General features: G+C 42.2%; 1 protein-coding gene and 1 long non-coding RNA gene across 4 annotated transcripts; both read left to right on the top strand.

Annotated features, from left to right (window-relative positions):
• The first annotated feature begins 4,839 nt into the window (after positions 1-4,839).
• Positions 4,840-14,363, top strand: LOC111860191 (retinal rod rhodopsin-sensitive cGMP 3',5'-cyclic phosphodiesterase subunit delta-like). 2 transcript variants are annotated; one of them, XM_023843634.2, is made up of 6 exons: positions 4,840-5,084; positions 12,341-12,429; positions 13,123-13,248; positions 13,435-13,540; positions 13,832-13,877; positions 13,972-14,363. In XM_023843634.2, exons 1-6 carry the CDS (start codon positions 5,035-5,037, stop codon positions 13,984-13,986), a joined length of 432 nt encoding a protein of 143 aa, XP_023699402.1. In that variant the 5' UTR covers positions 4,840-5,034; the 3' UTR covers positions 13,987-14,363. The 2 variants fall into 2 exon arrangements, with proteins under 2 accessions (XP_023699402.1, XP_023699400.1); XM_023843632.2 differs by having other exon boundaries at positions 4,842-5,084; positions 13,832-14,363.
• Positions 14,364-15,602: 1,239 nt separating this feature from the next.
• LOC111860217 (uncharacterized) lies at positions 15,603-22,292 on the top strand. 2 transcript variants are annotated; one of them, XR_002841992.1, is made up of 5 exons: positions 15,603-15,666; positions 18,701-18,840; positions 19,669-19,698; positions 20,622-20,697; positions 21,756-22,292. It is a non-coding gene; the product is annotated as an uncharacterized lncRNA (long non-coding RNA). The 2 variants fall into 2 exon arrangements; XR_002841993.1 differs by lacking the exon at positions 19,669-19,698.
• The last annotated feature ends 209 nt before the right edge of the window (positions 22,293-22,501 follow it).

The raw sequence follows: 22,501 nt of genomic DNA, 5'->3' as shown, positions 1-22,501 counted from the left end.
ACATGACCTACAAACGAAAGGAGATATTTTCCATGCAATGCAGAGGTTAAGTTATCTCAACAGGAAACATTTCACTCAATGTGTATCCGATAAGGCTGGGGCAAATTAAGAATAGATTTTGAGCAATATAACGTGAATGAAGGATAAATAAATAAAGGGAACATGTGAATGGCATGAATGAATGGCTAAAGTTTCTGTTTCTTTTGACTCACAGAGATGCGTTCTTAGAATCCTGAAGCCTTTGTTCGTCAATAGGCTACACTCTGCCATTCCTATTGATTTTGACCCTTTTCAAAAGGACCTGGTCAAGACAATGTTCACATCAATCGTTTGCAAGACTGGGGAAAAAATCAATTCAAAAAATAAAAGTGATTCTTTGAGGTATTTTTTGTGCACCAGGGTAAGCAATATGAAGATGGATGGATGGATGGATGGACAGCCACATTTCTAGGAATGCTTCTGTGAAGCAGCACCAGCAACTAAAATGACAGATATGTGATTATACTGTATGAATACATACAGGAAAATTTTTAAACAAATACACTTTATTAGGTATACTGGCTTATTTACGCCACTAGCCTGTTAATCTACATAGCGAATCAAGTGGCTTTCAACTGAATACTTACAGCACGCAGAGATCATCAAGAAAATCATTTACTTTGGCTTTTACTTTGGCTTTAGGAATAAGCACCAGAACAGCTAAGATACACGATCCGAGGGATATTTGGTATGACGGTTGGCTGCCAGATATGTTACTCCAGCATGTCAGAAAGAGCCATCAACGGGGATTTAGTGTGCAGAGGATGGTGCAATAAGCAGAAAACATGCAGTGGCGGTTATGTTACTGAAAACACCTCGTTAATGAGGGAGGTCAGAGAAAAATTGCCAGATTTGTTAAAGCCAACAGAAAGATACAACTGGATATAGGCAGCTCCAAATGCGCGACTTGTCAGCACTCACAGTGGTTCTGGAGAAGAAACTGGGTCCTACCTGGTACCACATAGGGATACCTAATAAAGGGGACACTGCATATGGATTGATATAGCAAGCCGGCGTCAGCTTAGAGAATACAGGCAAAGCTACACATATAAACAACAGCCGAGGTTTGTAATTATCTTTGGAATTAAAGTGGTATTTAGACAAAAACAAATATTTCTATTATAGAGCACAATGCAAGAAATGTCTGATATTTTTATATGCAAATATAGCAATAATCATATAGAAAGCTCAAAATATAACAAATATCAAATTATATTTCATTTATGTCATGAGTGAAAACACTTTGCATTTCTTTGCAGACACTTTTCTTAACATTAAATGTTATAGAATCAGTAGATAGAAATAACTGTTAAGTATCTATGAAACTGCAGATTCAATACAAAAAGGGTGCAGGTCCAGGCAGAGTTTGGAAATTACATTTCCTTAATGTTTTATTGAGCAACTTTCTTTGCCTTCTGTTGTCAAGAGAGCTCATGTATAATACATTGTAAGTTGAAGCCTTTTGGCATCTCGGCTTCTTTTCATCCATCCATCCATTCATGCCCCAACTTTTTATGCAGCACAGGGTCACAGGGGCACCTGGACTCCAGCCCAGGCTGCACACTTGGCCATATTGTCTCAGAATCTTCATCAAAATTTGCATGGACATTCAGTGATGGTGTGCTGCCCCCACGTGGTAAAACCTGGCTATTACATATTGTTATGTATCTTTTTGCAGTTCCGTTCTCCCCACTCCAGTTAAGTTACTTTATAGACAGAATAAAGAATACAACTTAACTTGGTTTGCATATCTTCAGGTTCAGGCAGAAATTATCAATATACTTGTGGGGAGTCAAGATGTTTTGTACTGATTGATTGATGCCCATGGGGAAATTCTCTTTATGCCCCCCCCCCCAGCTTGCTCTCTGTAGGTGAGAGCAAGCTGGCGATGAAGGGCAGCCACCCAGTGACCTTCTGATCACAGACACAGGGGCTTATAGCTCACAGAGTCATACACTGTTAAATGTGTTGGAATAAAAAAGACGGTTACACCCTTTGACAGATATCTTAAATAATTATTAGTGTTGTTTTGAAGTTGCTTGCAAACTCACAGATTAATAGTTTGGATCTAGTGTGGCTCTATATCCTAGTGAACTTAGCCAAAGCTGGGATAGTAAACTTCTAGGGGAATCATTAGTGGGCTTACATGACCCTCATCTGATCATCTAATTACTGAACATCCCATGGTGGTGATGGAATCACTAGGTTTCAATAAGATCATCAGCTCCTGTAAGGTTTTCACTTGCACAGGTGGCATTTGGGTTTATGCCCAGTTTTCTGCCCGCATCCCAGTCCAGCGCCACCTACAAGTCAACAGCTGGATTACTGGTCAAGAACATTAACTAAATGGTGACCGTTTATGTCCTAGACGGTGCCCTGCTTCCAAATCATTAGGGATTTGAACTTTAATTACTCAAAACATTCACTTGCATGCAGGGGGCAAAACCACACATTTTTGTGCACTTTAAACTTTGCATAAATCAGTTTTGTTTTCTGTTAATGAGTCGGCCCAAAAATGACTGGCACCCTCATTAAAAAATAAAATTAAATGTATAAAATGAACAATGACTCAGATGTTCTGCTGAATCTTCTATTTTATTCTGAAACAATAATTTTTCTAACAAAAAACATTTTAATGAGGATTCAGAATTATTGCTCAGTTAAGTGATATCAGGTAACAATACTGAAAATACCAATAATCAACAAAAGTTTCAGAAGTATGAAAAGCACACAAGTTTCCCTAGAAGAGAGTAGATGTGATTATTGCCCCCATGGGCAGCGAAGAAGATGCTGAAGGAGGCAAAGAGGGATCTAAGAACCACACGGTGTAGCAGAATCTTCTGGGTTATCGAGTTTCAGCGTCAGCTATTTCACATCAGCCCCATGTCGACAAACGCTTTGGAAAGAATGCTTTACCGAACGACCCACAAATTGGAATTAAAACTACAATTGTAATTGTGTATTATGGCCATACTAGAGCTCTTTGGCAACCGCAGCTTACTCCTCTGGGAGTAATCAGTAGAACTCCCTACTTAAGCCTCGCACCCGCGGCAGTGGGGTGTGAGGTATTGCTGGCATGCCACTACTGAGTGCTTTAACTCTTTGTTCTTCCCACAGTTACGTTGTGTTCCGTCCGTTTGGCCCTTCCTGTGCCTCCTGCCTGCCCTCCTTCCACCTCCTCGTGGATTCCCCTTCTTCCTTCGTTAATGACCACGACTTTGGTTCACCTCTCGGCTTCTGGTGTGCTGTGCGGACGGCTTCTGGTTAAGACCCTGCAGCGGCTTTTCACGCTTCCCTATTTTGCCCTGAATAAACCTGGCTGCCTGCATTTCCCTGTCCTGGTGTTGTTTGAAATTCAATTATATGTTTAACTGCATGATGACAGAAGCGTGTCTGTACAGACAGCAAGGCAGTGTTCTGTGCTTTGTTGAACGCCAGAAAGACCATTAGACTTTGTTGGCTGGTATAATGTGGAATATTCAGACACTGACAGATCTATTTTCAGTCACGATAGTACTATAAAACAGTGTCTAAATTTAACTGAAATTATTCTGGCTCAAATGACAAGAAGATGATACATATTTAGACGTGTTACTACACAGTGATAAAAAAAACACTGCCAGGTTTCATAGAAACATCTTGAGATGTTTATTGTATCAAAGTAGTCTTTAAAATGTGATTGTATACATTATTCAAGCCATCACTGTGTACATCAGTAAATGAATATATTTGGGAGAGGAAATGAGTGCATCAGTATCAATTCTAAAAAAGAAATTTGACATGGAACTTTTGTTGAAAGAATGGACAGTTTTGATGTGAAGATTTTTGTTATTTATGGAAGAATTTTATATATGCTCAATGTAACACAGTCTTATCCAGCCAAACTGATCAATATCATCCATCTTTATAGAATAAAAATGACTTCATTCTGGAGGAATATCCAGTGTCACGTATTTCTTAAGTCACTGCATGCTGTGCAATAAGGTGCACCCACTGAGTGATTGTCTCTATGCATATTAGCTCTGAGAAGCAGCACTGAGTTCAGGATCTTTTCTTATGTTGACTGAGAGTCTATCTAATAGATATAGGTTTCATAATTTTAGCTTGGTGTGGCACGGTGGTTCGGTGAGTAACACTGTTACCTCACACCTCCACAGGGGTTTGAGTCCCGCCTCTGCTCTGTTTGTGTGGAGCTTGCATCTTCCCTCCATGTCACTGGGGATTCCTCTCAATACTGCAGTTTCCTGCCAGATTCCAAAGATATGCAGTTACGTTAACTGACATCTCGAAAATGCTTTCACAGTGGATGGGCGTGCTTTGTGATGAATTGAAATTACTTCCAGGGTGTAACCCTGCAGTGTGCCCTCTTCTGCCTGGGATCAGCCCCCAGTTGCCCAGAGACACTGTCCAGAATAAGCAAATAGAAGATGTATGGATGGGTCTTAATATATTGTGAATCCTCTTCAGCACTAACTTTTTTCAGAATAATGTGTAAATGTTCACATGTATATAATAATTTCCAACTAAATGTCTTTTTGCATGCTAAACGCGAGTAAATATTTGGTACATTTTATGGCTTTCAATAATAGGAAATCCGTTCTGATTACTTATGGTGCAGAAATCCTGATATGAAGTTTGTCCCCTACACGATGCCATACAGCCGTATCTAAGGGACGTCAGGTTGCTTGGGGTTGACCCACCTCTGCTGAAGTAAGCTCCTCCCATGGTACCCGCCCCTCCGCTCTCATTGGCTGATTTCCTTTCGGCCTCACGCTACTCGTCGGCTATCCGGTCGAATTAGTTGTCAATCTTTTAGGAATCTATTTAGGGTAGATTGATTAAGGGATCAACAAGGGTATCGCTTTTAAGATTAGCACTACGTCGGTGTGCTTTTGTTTTGTGTTGTTTATGTTTCGTCCTTTTTCTGAATTCTTTCTGTAGCCGTAATTGTTTAGTATTTGTTTCTGTTCGCGAAAGCTGGAAATTTGCGAAAGTATGTCTTCAAACGAAGACAGAGCCAAGGAGATTCTCAGAGGGTTTAAACTGTATCCTTTGCTGTGCTGTGCGCTGGTACTGAGCTGCACAGGCTGCCCGGTCACGCCGGACTTAAGTGTAATATGCATTTCGCCGATTTGTTATTGTGAGTGTAGCCAGTTAGCCTGCCGCTAGCTATGCAGCTTATGTGCATTAGTAGTGTTCAGTGCCGGTTGAATGTGATGTACGGTGCTGTCAGATATTACTGGCCGGTTAACCTGAAGTCCTAGAACTTGGTTGGTGTCGGTATGTGCATCAGCATTGCATCCGATATTTGGCACCATGGATAAAGAAAGTAATTTCCCATGTGCATGGCCAGTAATCGTTTTATGCAAATCATCCGCATGGCAGGCTAACCAACTTCGACGCAAACTACTGCGATTAGTAGCAGCAAGTCTTGGGAGTTCGCCGGGTTGACAGTTCACTAGCGAGGATTATTTTGTGGAACTGGAAATTGTTACTCTGAGATTAATTGAAATCTAGCTAGATGTAGAAGGCAGACCCTTTGGATGCGTCTGGAGGTGCAGTTGTGACTTCATGCAGTTTGCTTTGTTTTCGGAGGTGTTTATGTATGTCATTAAATGTGGACTTAATATGAACTAAAACATATTACATAAATACGTTGTATCTCAGGTGCTGTTTTTTCGTGATCGTAGTTATGATGGTGTGCTTAAATCAAAGTACTGATCTTTAGATCTGGCGCTGTAAATTGAAAACTTGTTCTCCAAAGAAATAGGCAGCTTTCCATAATGCTGCAAAGTTTACATAATGGGGACTGTCGTTCTTAAAATAGATACAGTACAACAAACGGAAATAATTCCGTCTGCATGATTATTCCTGGGTTTTTCCCCATGAAGCCCCAAGGAACTTTCCTGAAAGTCTGTTGTGGTAAATCACTGCGTTTTTAATAATAACAAGGCTGGTGCTTCCCACCGATTTCAGCTTGTGCTGTGACCTTCGTTAGGGAGTGCAAGCTGACTTTTTAGGCTCGTAATTCCTTAAATCCTTGGGTTGCAAGGACAGGGATTTGCTGCCCTGCGATAGTCTGGTCAGTGCAGCATGCTGCCGGCCGGGTGTTTGGCTGGCAGGGTTCTTCAATGCATTTAAAAATTGGTATTACAGGGGTATCACGTAATGTTCATTATCTAAGTGCTGCTGTAAGATTGTGTGGAAATTGCACCACATAAATCCACCCGTTTGATATCTTTTTTGGGTGTTAAACTGAATTTATCCAAATTCTGAGTGAACGGAATAATAAAAGTATCCCAGATTGGTTGACTTTGGATGTTTGATTTATTTGAAAGGTTATAGAACAGAATTTACTTGGTTTCCTGCTCAGAAACTGAGAATATTTTAGCATCATTGTTGTTACACAGTGTCAAGTAAGTAAAATTCAGATGGTCATAGTACAGAACAGGGGTACAAAATGCTGATCCAGGAGTGCTTGGACCCAGCAGGTTTTCCATCCTACCTGATGAGTTACTGTCTGCCTGAGATCAGGTGTGGTTCATCAGAGAGCAGGTAGGACGGAAAACCTGCTGGATCCCAGCACTCCTGGATCAGGGCTGCCTTCCTCTGGTTTAGAATGAATATAATTCTATATGTGTATGATTCATGGGTTAGTTCATGTACAGCATTTACTTTCTAGTTTATACTTTTTCTACTTTATACCTTTTTTTGTTTTTTTTTTATTTTAATATACTTAATATACTTTTTTATTACTTTGAATATACAATATAGTAGGCCCCCTGGTTTCCGTTATCTGTGAATTGTGAAATGAATACCAATGTCTTCCTTTTGTTCCTTTGACCATTGAGGGCTATAAAAAGCATGATTGTCATCGCTCCTTCATCCCTTGATATAATATTTTTCCATTGCTCTATCGTCTCTTGAGAATTTGGCTGAAACGTCAGAATTATATTATTACTGTATTCAGTGTTGATAATGTCTTACTCTGCGTAATTTATGAATTACCATATGTAAGTTAATGAAAATCACGCTATATATGGGGTCCATGGTTGGTTCCCTATTCCCCTTGGTGGGTCTCGTAATGTAGCACCGATGGATACTAGGAGACTGCTGTATTTAGGACAGGTAATATTGTTTTGCTTGTCTAATTTCGTGATAAATCTTGTATGGAATTTCTGTCTGAGGACTATCAGCTTCCTTCAGACAAGGCTGTGTTTGTTTTCTCAGTCATTATACCAACCCATGCAGAGACACTGCAGTGAAAATTCAGTACAGATGCTCCCCGCTTTTCCGATGATTCGACTTTATGGTGGTGCGATAGCGATGTACATTCAGTAGTCATCAAACTTTGAGCCTCGATCTGTTCCCAGGCTCGCAATATGCCGGCTGATGCAGCATCCGCGCAGCATCCGTGCAGCATCCGTGCAGCCATGCCTCCAGTCTCTGTCGCAATTGCAACCGTAACCATCTCATACAATGTATCGTTCATATTCGACTTGCAGTATTTTTAACATATGATGGGTTCACTGGAAGACAAGCGCATCATATGCAGAGGAGCATCTGTATATTTGCAATAACCCCCCACCCCCACCCCACCCCCGCCAAATGTTCCAGACCTAGCAATATACAGTAATCCTCAACCAGAGCAAGTCATTATTGTCCTTATCACCTGGAAACAAGGTCTCAACAGTGCTGTGTGCTAGGCTAATTGGCAAGTTCAAGATCATTTAAAGAAAATTACAGCTGTTCCCTGTTGATTGTAAAGCTTTAATGACCTTCTTAGTTAAGGGCAGAAATGTTATCTTCTCTTCGAGATCTCTCGGTGCTGTTTAAATGTACTGTTCTCTCACTTGATATTCCCTGAACTTCACTCAGTGTGAAACTGCAAGCGACTGCTATCTCTGCAGACATGTACGACGGCAAAACACACAATGCATGCGGTTGGCTTGGGGAGTGTTAAATAAGTCTGAATAAGGACAGTGAGTTGCGCAGAGGGTCGTCTCGGTGCAGCATTCAGAGACGGCGTCTCCGCTCTCTTGGAGCACATTCTCCCTGACTATGCATTCTGGGCCTTTGGGGAGAGTGTGCTGTTCTGAGCGCCTTCCCTTGTGCATGGGTCTGGTTCGCCCTTCTCCTGTCCCTTAGAAACGGGAGCCAGAGAACAGACACTCAGAAGTGAAACCGGAGACCCCGTGAGGAGCCTCTGCACGCAGCACGGTTTTTCTAAGGCCTTCCTGAACATTTCCGGCTGCCAAACGGTGGTTTCAGTCAACCGCTGATGGTGGATTGATCTCACTCCAAAGCCACGCCTAGCTTAGAGCTCTTTGGATTTCACTCTGAGCTTTATGAAGAAAAGTACAAATGTCCGTACCGTAATGCTACAATGCAGATGATCAGTTTTTTGTTTTAGTATCTTGTATATATCGTGTGTCTGCTTTATACAACTCAGGTCCAAGAATCTTCACTGTCATCTTCAGCTGTATGATCCATGGGTCACACGCTGTGATGAAATTAAGATCTTATTGGTCATAGTGCAAGACAACAGTGATAAATACAATTCATGTTCATGTTTATATTCTATTTTGACAATCTGACAGTTTCCACACAATGCAGTGCGACATTGACATAAGACAGAGATGGAGTCAAAAATTGTTTAAATAAGAGAAAGCGAGTTCTATAGCCGTAAACCGCAGTGCATGTGTTCCTTATCCATGTACATAAACACTGACTACAAATTCGTCACAGGTGTCGTCCTTGCTACCATGACTGTAGGTTCTAGCATAATTCTGGTAGCATTACTGAGCTACATAAATTTTCCTTTAATTGACATATTAGCATGATGACCTTTCAGAATGGGCTCCTCTGCATTTCCAGATGGTTACATTTTAAGAGTGATTTTCCAGGCATGGTGCTGATGATGGATACTCTGCTCTGTGGAGTAATTACGGGAGAGAGCGTGCCTGGGGCTGGAAGGGCCCCCTCCCTGCGGGGGCCCCGGCTTGCCGATGCGGGGGCCCTGCTAGGGCTCCCTCCGCAGACATCTGTCGCTGCTAATTTCAAACGGTATGTTAAAATTGAATTGAAATGATTGTGTCAGCTGGACTGGTACAAGTGAATCAATGCATTTAAGAAATCATCTGGAGCAACAATATTAAACGCAGTGACGTTCACTGGCGCACTTTGACTGGAGAATGAGCTTGTTAGTTTCCTAGCCTGTCACCGCTTGGTATATTTGCCACATACTTTGGCTCCGTTATCCATACATGTGTGTGCCACTGCTTCAATATCAGGTCTCTTCTGCTATTTTTAGAGCAGTTGAGTAATATTCCAGTAATCTGCTACAACAGTAGCGGGTATCTTTATTTAAATGCCCCCCCCCCCCCCCCGGTTTCCTGGCTGCCATTTGCTTTGTGCTAATCTTAATGAGAAATGAGGTGGTTATGTAGGTAATTAGTCTGCAGGAAGTTGCATTTGGGAATGACTTTGTTCCATTGGTTAAGATAATTGGGTGCTTTGGTTGTGTCACGCTTCCGGAAGGTGTAGCCTCTCTATATCACAAGCTCAGGCTGTCGTATTCAGGACTGCGAGTCTAGTTCTACCAGCTACACAGAAAGTCCTAGAAATGGACCAGTTTGAGTCTTAATGGGGCATCATGTACACCTTGTGAAATGGCATTTTAAACTTAAAAAAAAAAAAAAAAAAAAATACTTTTAAATCAGAACTTACTCCTTTTTCCCGGTAGTCAAAGATGTTGATTACTTGATGAAAGAGACTTCTTGTTTGCGGTGCTGATTATTTCAATTGATTCTCTTCTGTAATGAGTATAATTAGATCTAAGGAATTTTCCGTACAGATTATTTATGTGAGACTTAAATCACATTTACTAGGCCAATGGAACTTAAAAGCAAATGTTATCCCATATAATTAAACAAAATGTCATTTTGTGAGTCCTTAGTCCTGATAGATTTAGTTTCTTCTGATCTTACCCCCCCCCCCCCGTCCCCCCCCCCCCCCATGAGTCACTCTGGCTTCATACTGGACACGTTCACTATAATTGCTCGCATTTCTCACCATTTCACTGAGCTTGCAAGCCTCATGTAAATTCAGGCTGCAGAATGTACCAAAGCAACTGCATTCACTGCTTATGGTGTTAGTTAATTATTTGCTGTTCTTTCTTGTCTTAAACAGGCAATTTAAGGAAAATGCAGTGATGTTCATTAAAATTATGGGAAGTTGTTTGTCCAAAACAAGACAATGTTTTGTCTGAGTAGGATAATGTAATATTGCTTTTGCCTGGAGATATGCACACACACACACACACACACACTCATGCACTTCATAAATGCATCACAGTTACATTTGTTTATTTATTTAGCAGATGCTTTTGTCCAAAGTAACGTTCAAGCAGAGCCTGGAGCATGCAGCTGTCAGGAGGCCAACTAGGCATGAGGCAGCCTGGCCTAGCACCCAGTAAATGACCTGTAACCAGCCAGAGTTGGCCTTGGAACAAGAGTGACACAATATTCCCTTCATCACTGGCAGGGCCGCAGAATGAAAGCTCCACATGCGCTCTTTATATTGGGAAAATGCATCTGTCATTTACCTGCACTGATTGGCTCAACTGGGGATATTTTCTCTGCTGGACATCTGGAAATTGAAGTATTTAAGTGTAATCCTGGAACTTTTGAATACACTTAAATTAAATGTTTCTCACTTAGTGTAAAACAGACCATTTAATTCGGGTCTTTGCACTCGTCCCACAGTGGACCCTACACAAACACACTTTATTATTCCAGAGTGGGAGCTGCTGGCCCCACAGCAGAGCTTAGAACAGAAATTGCATGAGTAGAAGAATAATACAGACAACAGGAAATTTCAGACACTAATGCATAAATTAAATAAATGGATCAGTAAGAATTCCCGGCCATTGATTATGTCAGCAGCAAAGGAACGATGCTCAGGAACAGAAGGTGGGGGGTGGTGCTGGGGGGGTGCTGACACTGGGTTTCCAGCACCCGCGCCCTGAGGTGCCCTATTCAGCTGCAGGTGACACTGAGTGCCCCCCCCCCCCCCTTTGCCTGAAGCGAGCTGAAGAGCTTCCCTCCCCTCAGGGCTGCTGCGGTCTGTCGGGTCCCGGTCGTCACTGTCACTGCTGTACGCACCTGTCACCTCTACAAGCTGCCACTTTGCCAAAATCGTGCCGCTGCAACTAGCAAGCGATGGCGGCTTGCGCTTTATCCTCGTCTGAGTAGCAGTTGGGGAGAGTTTTAGTGGCTGTGTGTCTGGGTTTGGCTTTTGCTGTGATTCTGAAGTTGGCTTTTTCTTGGGAAAATTAATTTCATGCCAGATTCTTGTTTTTCGTTCCAATGCTTTGGTTGGTTCTGTTTCCAGGGCCAGCCGCTGAGGTGGTCTCCGTTAGCATGTCATTTTCTTTTCTGGACGTCTCTAGGTCTTCGGCGGACTTTACTGAGCTTCAGCATGGAGTTTGACTGAACTCTCTCCTTTAGCACCCGATATTCCGGGCTGGTTTCATACCTGGGGATCCCGGTTCTGGGTGAACCCTCCCCCTTACCGTCTCGGCAGAGTTGACTTCATCGTACCTGCTATAGATGGGGTACTGCGTAAAGCTGCCCGTATACTTCAAACAACGTCCAGACAAACCTAAACCGAACACTTTGGCAGGAACAGTCTGTCATGTAGTTAAAATGACAGTCACCTTGTTTGTTCTGTGTCACACCACAACCCTGGATGGAACAGAATATATTTGATGCAGCAGACCCAGATACAGAGCTGAAATAAACACATTATGGTGAGTGCATGAGTCATTTTAATAAAGGAAATGAGAGCTCTTTTAAAGTGGAAGCTGCTCTCTCTGCACCATTGGTCTGCTAGCAGGGAAGCTAACGGTTTACACGACGCTCACGGCTGCACGCTAATGGAACACACGCACTCCACAGCGAACATTACACGGTTACAAAATTTACTATTAACAGAAGTACACGTGTTGGTTTACGATATTTAAAGTGCAGTTCAGTGTAGAGCTTGCCGATTTCTGTATAATTAGTCCTGCTGACCAAGCTTGTAGTGTCACGTTTATGTCAGTCATTCATGGACAGTCGGTGGGATCAGAGCAAATGGAAACGTTTGCCTTGGGACCCCTGCTCAGGCAGTTCAGCGTCGTATTGCTACAATTCCGGCAATTTTATTTCACATATATGGGCACCTTAACTCTCTGCAGTGTTTCATTTTATCCCACGATTGCCTCAAAATTCTTAGTTTCCTTAAGTCTCCTCAACAGGAACTGGATGAACCTCAGAGACGCAGAGACGGGGAAGGTTCTTTGGCAGGGGACGGAGGACCTCTCTCTCCCGGGGGTGGAACACGAAGGTGATGGCACTCTCTGGTACCTCTGCTATAGAACACTTAAAAAAAATTAAAAATCCAAGCAATTTTTAAAAAATATTTTAAAGCGGGTGCAGGAGAGCGATTTCATTAAGGATTCTCCCACTGAGACTGGAGGGTTTTGAAGAGAGCCGAGCCACAAGACCCCCCCCCCATCTTCTCTGGCAGCGGAGATTGTTTCATGTCATTTAAATGATTTCCTGCTTTGGCACACTTTCAGTCATGAGGTACTTGCTGTCATCACTCTAAGCCTGAAAGTAAAATGGTGACACCAGCAGTCTCAGACAGAATATCTTAAAGGCCTTTGTGTCTGTGAATTGAAGATGATTTTGCTGCTGAATTATTACTGGTTACGATTATCATGGTGCGTCATATCTGCACAAGGGTCTTTGGTCTCTCGGCCTCATCTCCTGAAATGTTGGCCACTTTTTAGTTAGAAGAAGAGTACAATTTACCTTTTTATAAAGCTGTATGTGTTGGCGCAGTTCAGGATGAACTTTCTCAAAGGTGCTAGAGAAAGCCCTTAATCATATCGCCTACTATAAAGTCATGGATACATTAAGGTCCAACGTATAGGAATGCAATGTGTCAGTGTAATTCTGTAGCATTACTTTTGTGTGTCTCCTGTAAAGGCTGCTGATTTAAATGCTGTCTTTTCGCGTATTTTTGTGCTTTCAGCTCGTGTTCCCAAAAAGATTTTAAAGTGCAAAGCCGTTTCCCGAGAGCTGAATTTCTCTTCATCAGAAAAGCTGGAAAAATTCCGTCTGGAACAAAAGGTTTTATTTAAAGGCCAGTGTCTGGAAGGTAGGCTGTCCTCCTTTGATGCGGTTCAGTTCTGTGCTGTTTTGGCACGCAGTGTACCAGATTTGTCAAGGCGAGTACTGTTTGAACATTGGCAGGTGATTTTCGCCTGCAAAAGCGGGAAAGCATCTGAGATTATTGTGGGATGTCTGCAGACAAGGCTTCGCTTTTCTCCCTCCTTTCCTGCAGAATGGTTCTTTGAGTTTGGCTTTGTCATCCCCAACTCCACAAACACGTGGCAGTCCCTAATAGAAGCCGCCCCAGAGTCACAGATGATGCCTGCGAATGTTTTAACGTAAGTGTCCCGCCCCCCCTTTCTGCTGATCTCCTCTGACTGACGCTTACCCCAGTCGAAATGAGGTCAACTGCTAGCTCCAGATTTCCTGAAATTGCCTTTAACTTTATTTCCAATATCCTGAAACCAGTTGGAAGTTGAAAACTTAATTGCTTAGAGTATTAAGAGTGGAAGACTCGATATAATGGTGTGTTACAGTAATGTAGCAGGAATCAGACAGGCCACCAAAGCCTACGCACTGCTTGCTAAGAGGTTTATTTATTGTGTCCTCTTTTTCCCACTCCTCCTCAGTGGTAACGTTGTGATAGAAACAAAGTTCTACGACGACGAGCTCCTTGTAAGCACTTCCCGGGTACGACTTTTCTACGTCTAAAGCCAGACACCTTAAATTTTATTTATTTTTAATTTCCTTTTTTTGCGACGTGAAAAAGGAACAACAGTCTTAAAACTAAGACTTTCTAATGGTCAGAAAGGGCCACGACACACATCTGTCCAACGCTGTGATCCAGTCACCTCAATGGGAACATCGCAAGAATCCAAAATACAACCAAGTTAAGACCATTCCAGCTTTCTGCAGATTTTTGTATATATGAGCAATGATGCTCATTGTTATCAATCTTGTAAATTTTATTTGTACATTTCCCTCTTTTTGTTTCTAAATTCTATTTGCAATGTATACTGCTGCTTTGTATGCTTGTATTTTTTAAATCCTTTGCTTCCAGTTGTGGTTGTTGATGTTCTCAAGTTTTCCCAAGCTGCACTACCTGTAAAATAGTTTGTGTTATATACTAAATGTAATTATGAAATAAAAGATAAAACGCTACAGTGAATCTGTATCTTTCTGTAAGGGGAGTCTTGCACATACACGCATTGCGTCACTAACCACTTTTGTACATACAGTAACTGTCACTTGTATTTTTGTAGCATTCAGGTATTGAAATATCACAAAAGCAAGAGATTATTACAATACTAAATGCTTAACCTTTTGATCCCCGTGTCAGTCTGTTGGTCGACTCGCTCACACAGCGGCGGACAAAGCTTCTATCGATATTAAGCACCTTATGCCTTCCGATTCAGATTCTATCCTTGGAATGCTGCCATACAAACATAGAATGTAGTGAGATGTTGGACCATCCTTTGAGAAGATGCCTCCAGTTATTTTTGGAATGGAGGACGTAGGAATCTTTCACACCACCTTTGATAGTATGTAAGAGGGCATATTATCATATGAGAACATCCTGAGGAAATGGTGGCAGATCCATAGGCTGTGCACAGTTCACGGTGGCTGGTAGATGGCCTCGCCGAGCTGACGCTTAACCTAATGACTCCCTGCTTCTTCATATCAGCAGACATTGTTCACTGAAGCTGTCCTTTGTCCTCCTCCAAAGACAAGCCAGTCTGGTTTTACACAAATGAAATACGACTCATCAGACCGTATTGTTTTCCGCTGCCCAGCAGTCCGGGTCTTGTTCTCCTTGCACAAGGTTATACCTTTGCTCTGCAGTGGCCTTGAATACAAGCAGTCCCAGAATGACAGCCCTGCTGTAAATCCCAGCTTCGTGATGCTCGTAATATAGATTTTGAGTTAACAATGGGTCACAGAGATGATGATGCAGTTCTCTGCTATTGCGGGCACAATGTATAGTGTTTAGCAACAATTCAGTGTCCATCTATTGCTGTTAGTGTGATTTGCAATCATTGCTCCACTTTTCCAGTGCATTTTTCTCCCTTTGCATATTGAATAATGTTTCAGTTTTTGTGATGGGTGCACTGTAATTTGAGCACCAGCTCCTTGGCTTCTGTTAGTTGCTTCGTGTTTCTTCTGAAATGTCGCAAATCGCACAGTTTGTCCAGTACCTGTACATTGTTTGAACTGGTTGTAATCTTCTAGAAATTATGCCTATTAATGCTGCACGATAATAATGGGAAAAGACCAACGATTTTATCTGACAGGGCACTGGTATATATAACTGAACATGACATTCACAATTATCACCGAAAGTCAAAACGTTCTTTCATTTGATAAAGAGTATAATTGCCGTCCTTTTCGAACTACAAGTACCAGAAACCTCAGCTCGCAACACAGGAAGTCCCTTGCGCGCTGCACGGCGAATAGAGAGCCGAGTGTGAGTATCCGCCTTCCCCAGGAAAAGCGCATGGCAATTCGGACTTAGGGGATAAATGAACGTGAAACATTCTTTTATGTACGTGCATATTTGTATATGCACCTATCATGGAACATTTTTCATCTCGCTGTCACTGAATGATCACTTAATTGGCATTACAAAAGATAAGCTTGCTGCACACCTGACATTAGAGATATTATGCAACTTTTTCGTCTGGTTAGGTCGACACGTGTTTCTAGTATTTTAGAACAATCTGCATTTCGCTCTTTAGAGATTTTATCGATCTTTTTAATCTTGCTTGGTCCATATATCTTTGTAGTTATATTTTCTAAAGAGTGTATTTTATGTTGTGCATTTGAAGTTAGGACAAAGTACGGAGCCCATAAGGTGTCATGGCAGAAAAAAAAATTACTAATTCGTGCTCTCTGATTGGTGATTAATTTGAGCACACGAATTACTACGAGATAATATTTTTTGCATCATGACACCTAAGGAGTTCCATAAAAAAGCATTTTCTTCATTGCAATATTCTAGGACTACTATATTTATATTCCAATCCTTCATCAACGTGCAACATGCAATTTATTGTATTGTCTATTGGTCATTGTTTGTTATTTTTTCCTATAATATTTTTTACTAATACGATAATCTTGTATCCCTGATATATAGCTCACTGGATAATAATTGTCATGTAATGCATTTTGAGGAAGCTCGCTGATTCTGTTTGTCATTGAATTACTCCTACACAAGAAGGAACAGCTGCATGATTGTTCGTACTTGACTTTTCAGGTTCTTATTGGTTTCGAGAAGCTTTTGGCACTCAAAAGTGCAGCGGACGATTTGAATAATTATACTGCTGCAGCAGTGTCTGAAATAGTCACCAGTTAAGCTATTTATCACGGAATATGTTAAATAATAATAATAACCAACAGTTTGTACTATTTTAGCCTTGGGATGTTCCCACACAGGGGTGGAACTTAAGACGGTCTCTTCTGTTTTTTAGTCTATTACTCAGTGGGCAAGTCTTAATTTTTTTTTCTCCTAAGGCCAGTGGTCCAGCTTAATTTCCGACCCTGCTCCCCAGAAGTGTTGTCCTATGTAAACGGTTACTTTAAAACAAGGTTGAAGATTAATTATAATGGATGAAGACAATTCAAACACCATTGAAATTTTTTTTCACTGTCTGTTCTACGGCTCCTGCTGTTATGAGGCTAACTAAGCTGCATCAGGATTTTAAAATACTTTATAGACCTCTAAATAACTTGAAAAGAAAATCATTTTTCAGATTACTGGATATGCTAACGATAGAGATACTTTAACGAATAAAATGGCAAGCAGACGGACGCAGTGGTTTCAAGAATTATATTTTAGGTGTGTGTGTGTGTGTGTGTTCCTTTGTTTTGAGAGTTAATTTGGATGCAATGAATATATAAATAATTCCAGTGGGGTTGTATTATTTTACTTAAAAATATTTTTTCAGTACGTTATTCAAGGTAAATTTACAGGAAATACAAATTAGCCCAAGCCTTTATTGCACATGGTAATCCTCCAGTGTAAGTTATTTAATTTCCGTTTTGTTCGGGTTGTTACTCTGAAGAGTCTCTCCAGCAGAAGGCCTGCCACAGAAGGCCTTGCTTTTTTTAAAAAGATAGGAGGTAATAGTTACAAACTGCTTTATCCTGGATAGCACTTTGTTTTGCCAAATTGCTCCTAATAAAATGTGCCTCTATAGGACTGGGGTAATAAAGGGTCAGAGAGGGTTACATCAGGGGGTAATAAGGGTAATAAGGGGTCAGAGAGGGTTACATCAGGGGGTAATAAGGGTCCATCAGATTGATTTTTGTTTAAGAGCTATTGAATAATTTCGTCATAGCTGGTAGCATATTTGGCAATATTTTTGTTAAATAGCAGCTTTGATTTTTTTTAAGTTATGTACTAAGGCTGTCTGACAGATCTGTTGTCCTTTTGCCAGAAAATTATATGCTTGTCTCATAAATTTGGTGAAATAGCCTCATTTTACTGTCCCTCGTCTGTTGGCCGTTCATCTTCAGGACCACTTGCCCAATCAGCGTGACTTTTCAGTTTAGGTCATTATTGGCGAATGTAACCCTATATAGAAAGTAACTTTGCCTCCATCAGCCACCCTGGTTTCAGCACTCATTAGACTGGTCATATTGAAACTTAGCAAGAATTTTAACCAGTCATCAAACTGGAATTCAGAATCATACAACAGGTCACTGTATTCAGTCTTTCTTAATTATTTGCATGCCATAAAAAAAAACACCTTAAAAGGCAATTTGCTGTGATATTAGTTTTCTGTATAAAAGTATAGATGCCTTCAGCTTGAGTTAAAGCAACCATGGAGAGTTCATCATGTTTGGGGCCCTTGCTTGCGTGTCAATGTTAAATTGGCCTAAAATGTGCACAGCTGCAGATCCCATCCCATCACGCTGAACTTTGGCCCTCAGCTTCAGAAAGGGCTCCACCCGGCTGCAGATCCCATCCCATCACGCTGAACTTTGGCCCTCAGCTTCAGAAAGGGCTCCACCCGGCTGCAGATCCCATCCCATCACGCTGAACTTTGGCCCTCAGCTTCAGAAAGGGCTCCACCCGGCTGCAGATCCCATCCCATCACGCTGAACTTTGGCCCTCAGCTTCAGAAAGGGCTCCACCCGGCTGCAGATCCCATCCCATCACGCTGAACTTGCGCGCCGCGATGTGGGTGTCAGAGCCCACGCCCCGGTGTGGGTGTCAGAGCACACACCCTGATCCTTCCTAAGTCCTTCCTAAATCCTGACGCCCATTTTCCTTTTGAATATGTTACTATTATTTCTCTTGTAATGAAGCAGAAGTGATGTCTTGGTTTCGTCATTCCTGCTCACTATTTTGTTAAACCTGCATCCTTTACAATGTATCTTAAAGTCCTTAATCCGTCTTCCTGTCCCTGTGCTGGGGATCCCTTCCTCTGCTCACCTTAATATTGGTTTATATGAATATGGCTTTTCCTTGGTTCACTGGGCCCTGTTTTGGTCAGGCGACCTTAGGCGTCTTTGCTGAGTCAGCGGGAGCTGTTCCTGAGAGCTGAGGACCTCCTCATCATTCTCGACGACGTCGCCACCACCGACCTGAGCTTCGACCCGGAGTACACATCTACTGTGGAAGCCTAGCAAGTCGGTGGGTCCCTGTCCCCCTGAGCCAACACTCATATGGGCTTCCAGGAAAAACTTGCTGTTTCCAACTGCATCCCCGGTACGGGAGGGCCTCACTGTTACTCTTGGCCTTTCTGTGCCTTTGATGGGCCTTTTAGTCATGTTTTTTTCCAGAAGTCTCTCTGCGGTGTTTTTTCCGCTGGTGCTCCCGTGTCTGCGTGGGTGGCGTTTGCGGCGCGTAAAGTGATCTCGCCGGGTTTCACAGCTCAGCAGGGGGCACAGCGCGCGCAGTTCCATGCGGAGAGGGTCAAACAGGAGCAGAAACAGAAGATCATTCAGGCCAGGCGTAAGCACAGCTCGCCAAAATGCTAAAGGCACTCCCAGCACAGAGATCCGGGAAGGAGCACACAGTCATCGCAGCTTGGCATAAACCAAGACTTTGACAGTCCGGTGTTATTTTAGGGAATGTTACTTCAGAATGAGAAATTCCATAATCGGGGTCCAAACTTAAAATGTTCTCCTTAGATGTACTGGAAGGGACTAGGGCAGCCTTTACATCTTCAGTCCAAAGTAACTGCGAATCAGAGCTGCTCCAAGCACATGTGGCCCCAGCAAACTACACCAGCTAATTTTACTGTGTCTCGGGGTGGATGCGAGTTTATTGGCGTCAGTGGTCAGATTTCCTAAGATGACACTCATGTCACCTAATGGGTTGACTGGAAGTTTCGTCAGTTTTTGATCAAAAGAAAAAAAGTCTTGTTGCAATTTTAGCATGGATACATTGTATACAAATTAGCTGACAGACGTTCTTTGGTTGGTGCTGTGTGACAGTAAAAATACTTTTTCTTTGTAGGCTGGGAGAGGCGGTGACGAGGAATCCAGGGTACGTGAGACTAAGACGCATGAGAGCAGCCCAGAACATAGCAAAGACGGGACGCTTAGCATGTGTGGATCGGGACCGTTCACGTGGTCGTGTTACATTAGGGGACAATCCTGGACGAAGATGGCAGGTGTAATGTTTGGGAAAATATTAATAGATCGGGATAGTTTCAGTCTCCACAAGACATCATGTAGATAGTATTTTAATATTTTTTTCCTAAACATTTAAAAAGCTACTCATTTTGTTATGAATTTCAAATTTGTTTGATGGAACTTTAAACACGATTCACTGATGATGCTTACGAATGTCTTACTTGTAAGAACTCTGAGCCCTATGTTGGATCTGTGTAAAGTACCGTGTCCATTGGACATACTGTAATGTCTCCAGCTCGTCGTTTTCAGGGACTGTGTAGATTAATATTTGATTGAACTGACGCTGGTTGATTGCTCTGGCCTCCATCTGCCACCCTGCCACACGCTCTGAATGCCATCAGTCATGCCTGGTGTCCTTTTTCTGAAACACACAGATCCTGAGAGATAAACAGCTCCACCATCCAGCTTGCACAGATTTGTTGGAGTAGTTATTTTGTACCTTCTTTGATCTTCTGAATGGCACCAGCTCTGTGTTCATGCTGATTTATTAGTTTTGAAGTGATCTAGTAGTGTTATATATCAGTGTAGAGCTCTGACTAAAGGCTGTGACACACTCAGAAAAGACAGGATAGAAATGCTTATCAGACTAGCCTTGCAACTTCCTGTTCCCATACAGTCACTGTCCCCTGTCACTCCCATCTTGAGAGTGCAGTCTTCACATGAACAAGATGTGTTTCATCCATAGTGAAACAAACAGTAGCAAAGCCCTGCTTGGTGTTCCTGTGCTTCTGTAGCACGTTCCCTCACATGATACAGTGAGCTTCTGCTTTGCAGGTGGCTGCATCCCAGGACAAGGAGAACCTGAACGCCGGAGCTTGTGGCTGAACCTCCAAGATGACACTTCCGACAAGTAGGTCCTGCTTGTGTCCCTTTTTTTTAGCCTCACCACTTTCACATGCACTGCAATCTGCAGACGACAGTGTAAGCAGCTGTCGATTGAATGTCTTAATTGGACAATTGGGATCTTCTTGACAGCAGTCAAAAAAGTGGGCGTGAGTAATTTGGCACAAAAAGACCTACAAAAATACTGAGATATATCAAAGCATGCAGCAGATCCTCTGTACCTTTCGGCCGTACATCACAACCAAGGTGAAATGACACATACATCCTACCTCTCCTTGTAGAATTAATTGAATTAATTCCCCTTTGACTACGCAAATGACTATCAGTGCACTCCCCTCTTTTTTGATGAAAAAAGGCAAGAGAAGAATTTTTTCACTAGATAGATCAGAGAGACCTACAGTAGTTGAAATAAAAATCCAAACCTCCACGATCTGATAGTCACTCTATCTGATTACATTTGAAAAACCGGTCTAAGCTGCAAATCTCACTTGAGGTTGGCCTGTTCAGCCACAGTATGTGGAAATCCCACGTATCTGGGTGACTTTGGGATTATACCGTTCCATATGGCAGGCATGGTGTGGCCCCAGAATGACTGGGAGGTACCTGACCAGTCTGCCAGCCCCCATTGCCAATAATCCCATTATGGTGTGGATTTACAGCATTGGTAAAGCGCAGTTCCTTGTGGCCTTTCCAAAGTTCTGGCCCAGCTTGGCATTTCCAAGAGGGCGGATCTAGGACATGATCAGAGGCCAGTAAATCAGCACGGCCCCTAAATCCAGGCGTCCTCTGAATGGTGACATTGACAGTATCTTACCACGGTTTTATTAATCTGCTGTCTTGTAGGTATTTAATTACCTACACGTTGTTCACTTACATTTTGTGATTAATTTACGGTTTTGCTAACTGACTGGACAAACAAATCCAGTAATTCAGTGACAATACGGCGCTTGGCGGACAGAGCAGACTGAGAACCTGCATTTGAACATGCTGGTAGTTTCACTTCTTTGCCACTTGGTGTCGCCAGCTGACAGGTTCAGTATTCGTTTTTTTTTTCCCCATTTCCAGTTCATCACTGGGGGCAGTAAGCGGTAAAGAGAGCACATTCCAGGCATGGGAGGTGAACCGCTGCATTTACCTTCTGTCACGATGCCAAGTCCTGGTTTGGGAGCCGAGCTGAATCACAAACTCAGTAAAGTACCAGATGACTTTGCAGGAATGTGGTTTTCTGAGCATTTTTTCCCTGGAAAACTAGTCAAGACCATATTTTAATCTGTGATCACTGGCGTATAATTATAGATTTACCAGACGTAAGTTCTAGCAACCCTGTGTTTATTTACACTTTGGTTCAGGTCTGGACGTTGAAGGCTCATTGGTCTTGCTCTGTATGCAACTTTCAGATCTGTTTAAATCTAGGTTTTGTGGTTTTATCTCTTCTTATTTATTCTGACACACATTTGAGGAGCTGGAATTTAACCTTTGGTTAAGTTGCAAACATTTGAGTCCTATGCTGGGGGGTACGACGTGCTTTTACTTGCTGTGAAGTCAAAAAATGAAGTATTTACTGTACAGTAACAGGCCATGATTAAACTGAAATGCCTTTAACCCTTGTGCATGGATAAGAGTCTAAACCCAAAAGTGTGTATAGTGCAAAGTGTGTTTATTAATAATAATAATAATAATAAAAATAATAGATACATTATTTTATTGACGTTGGTGAACAGAAAGACCATGAGATGTTCATACTTTTTGGAGTGCAGGTAACCCTTCTCCAAGTATGAACGATTCCAGAGTTTCAAGTGCAGCACATGATG

This window comes from Paramormyrops kingsleyae, chromosome 15, assembly GCF_048594095.1.
Source record: "Paramormyrops kingsleyae isolate MSU_618 chromosome 15, PKINGS_0.4, whole genome shotgun sequence".
Lineage (NCBI taxonomy): Eukaryota > Metazoa > Chordata > Actinopteri > Osteoglossiformes > Mormyridae > Paramormyrops > Paramormyrops kingsleyae.
Note: the sequence above shows the minus strand (reverse complement) of the source record. Positions and strands in the feature narration are given on the sequence as shown.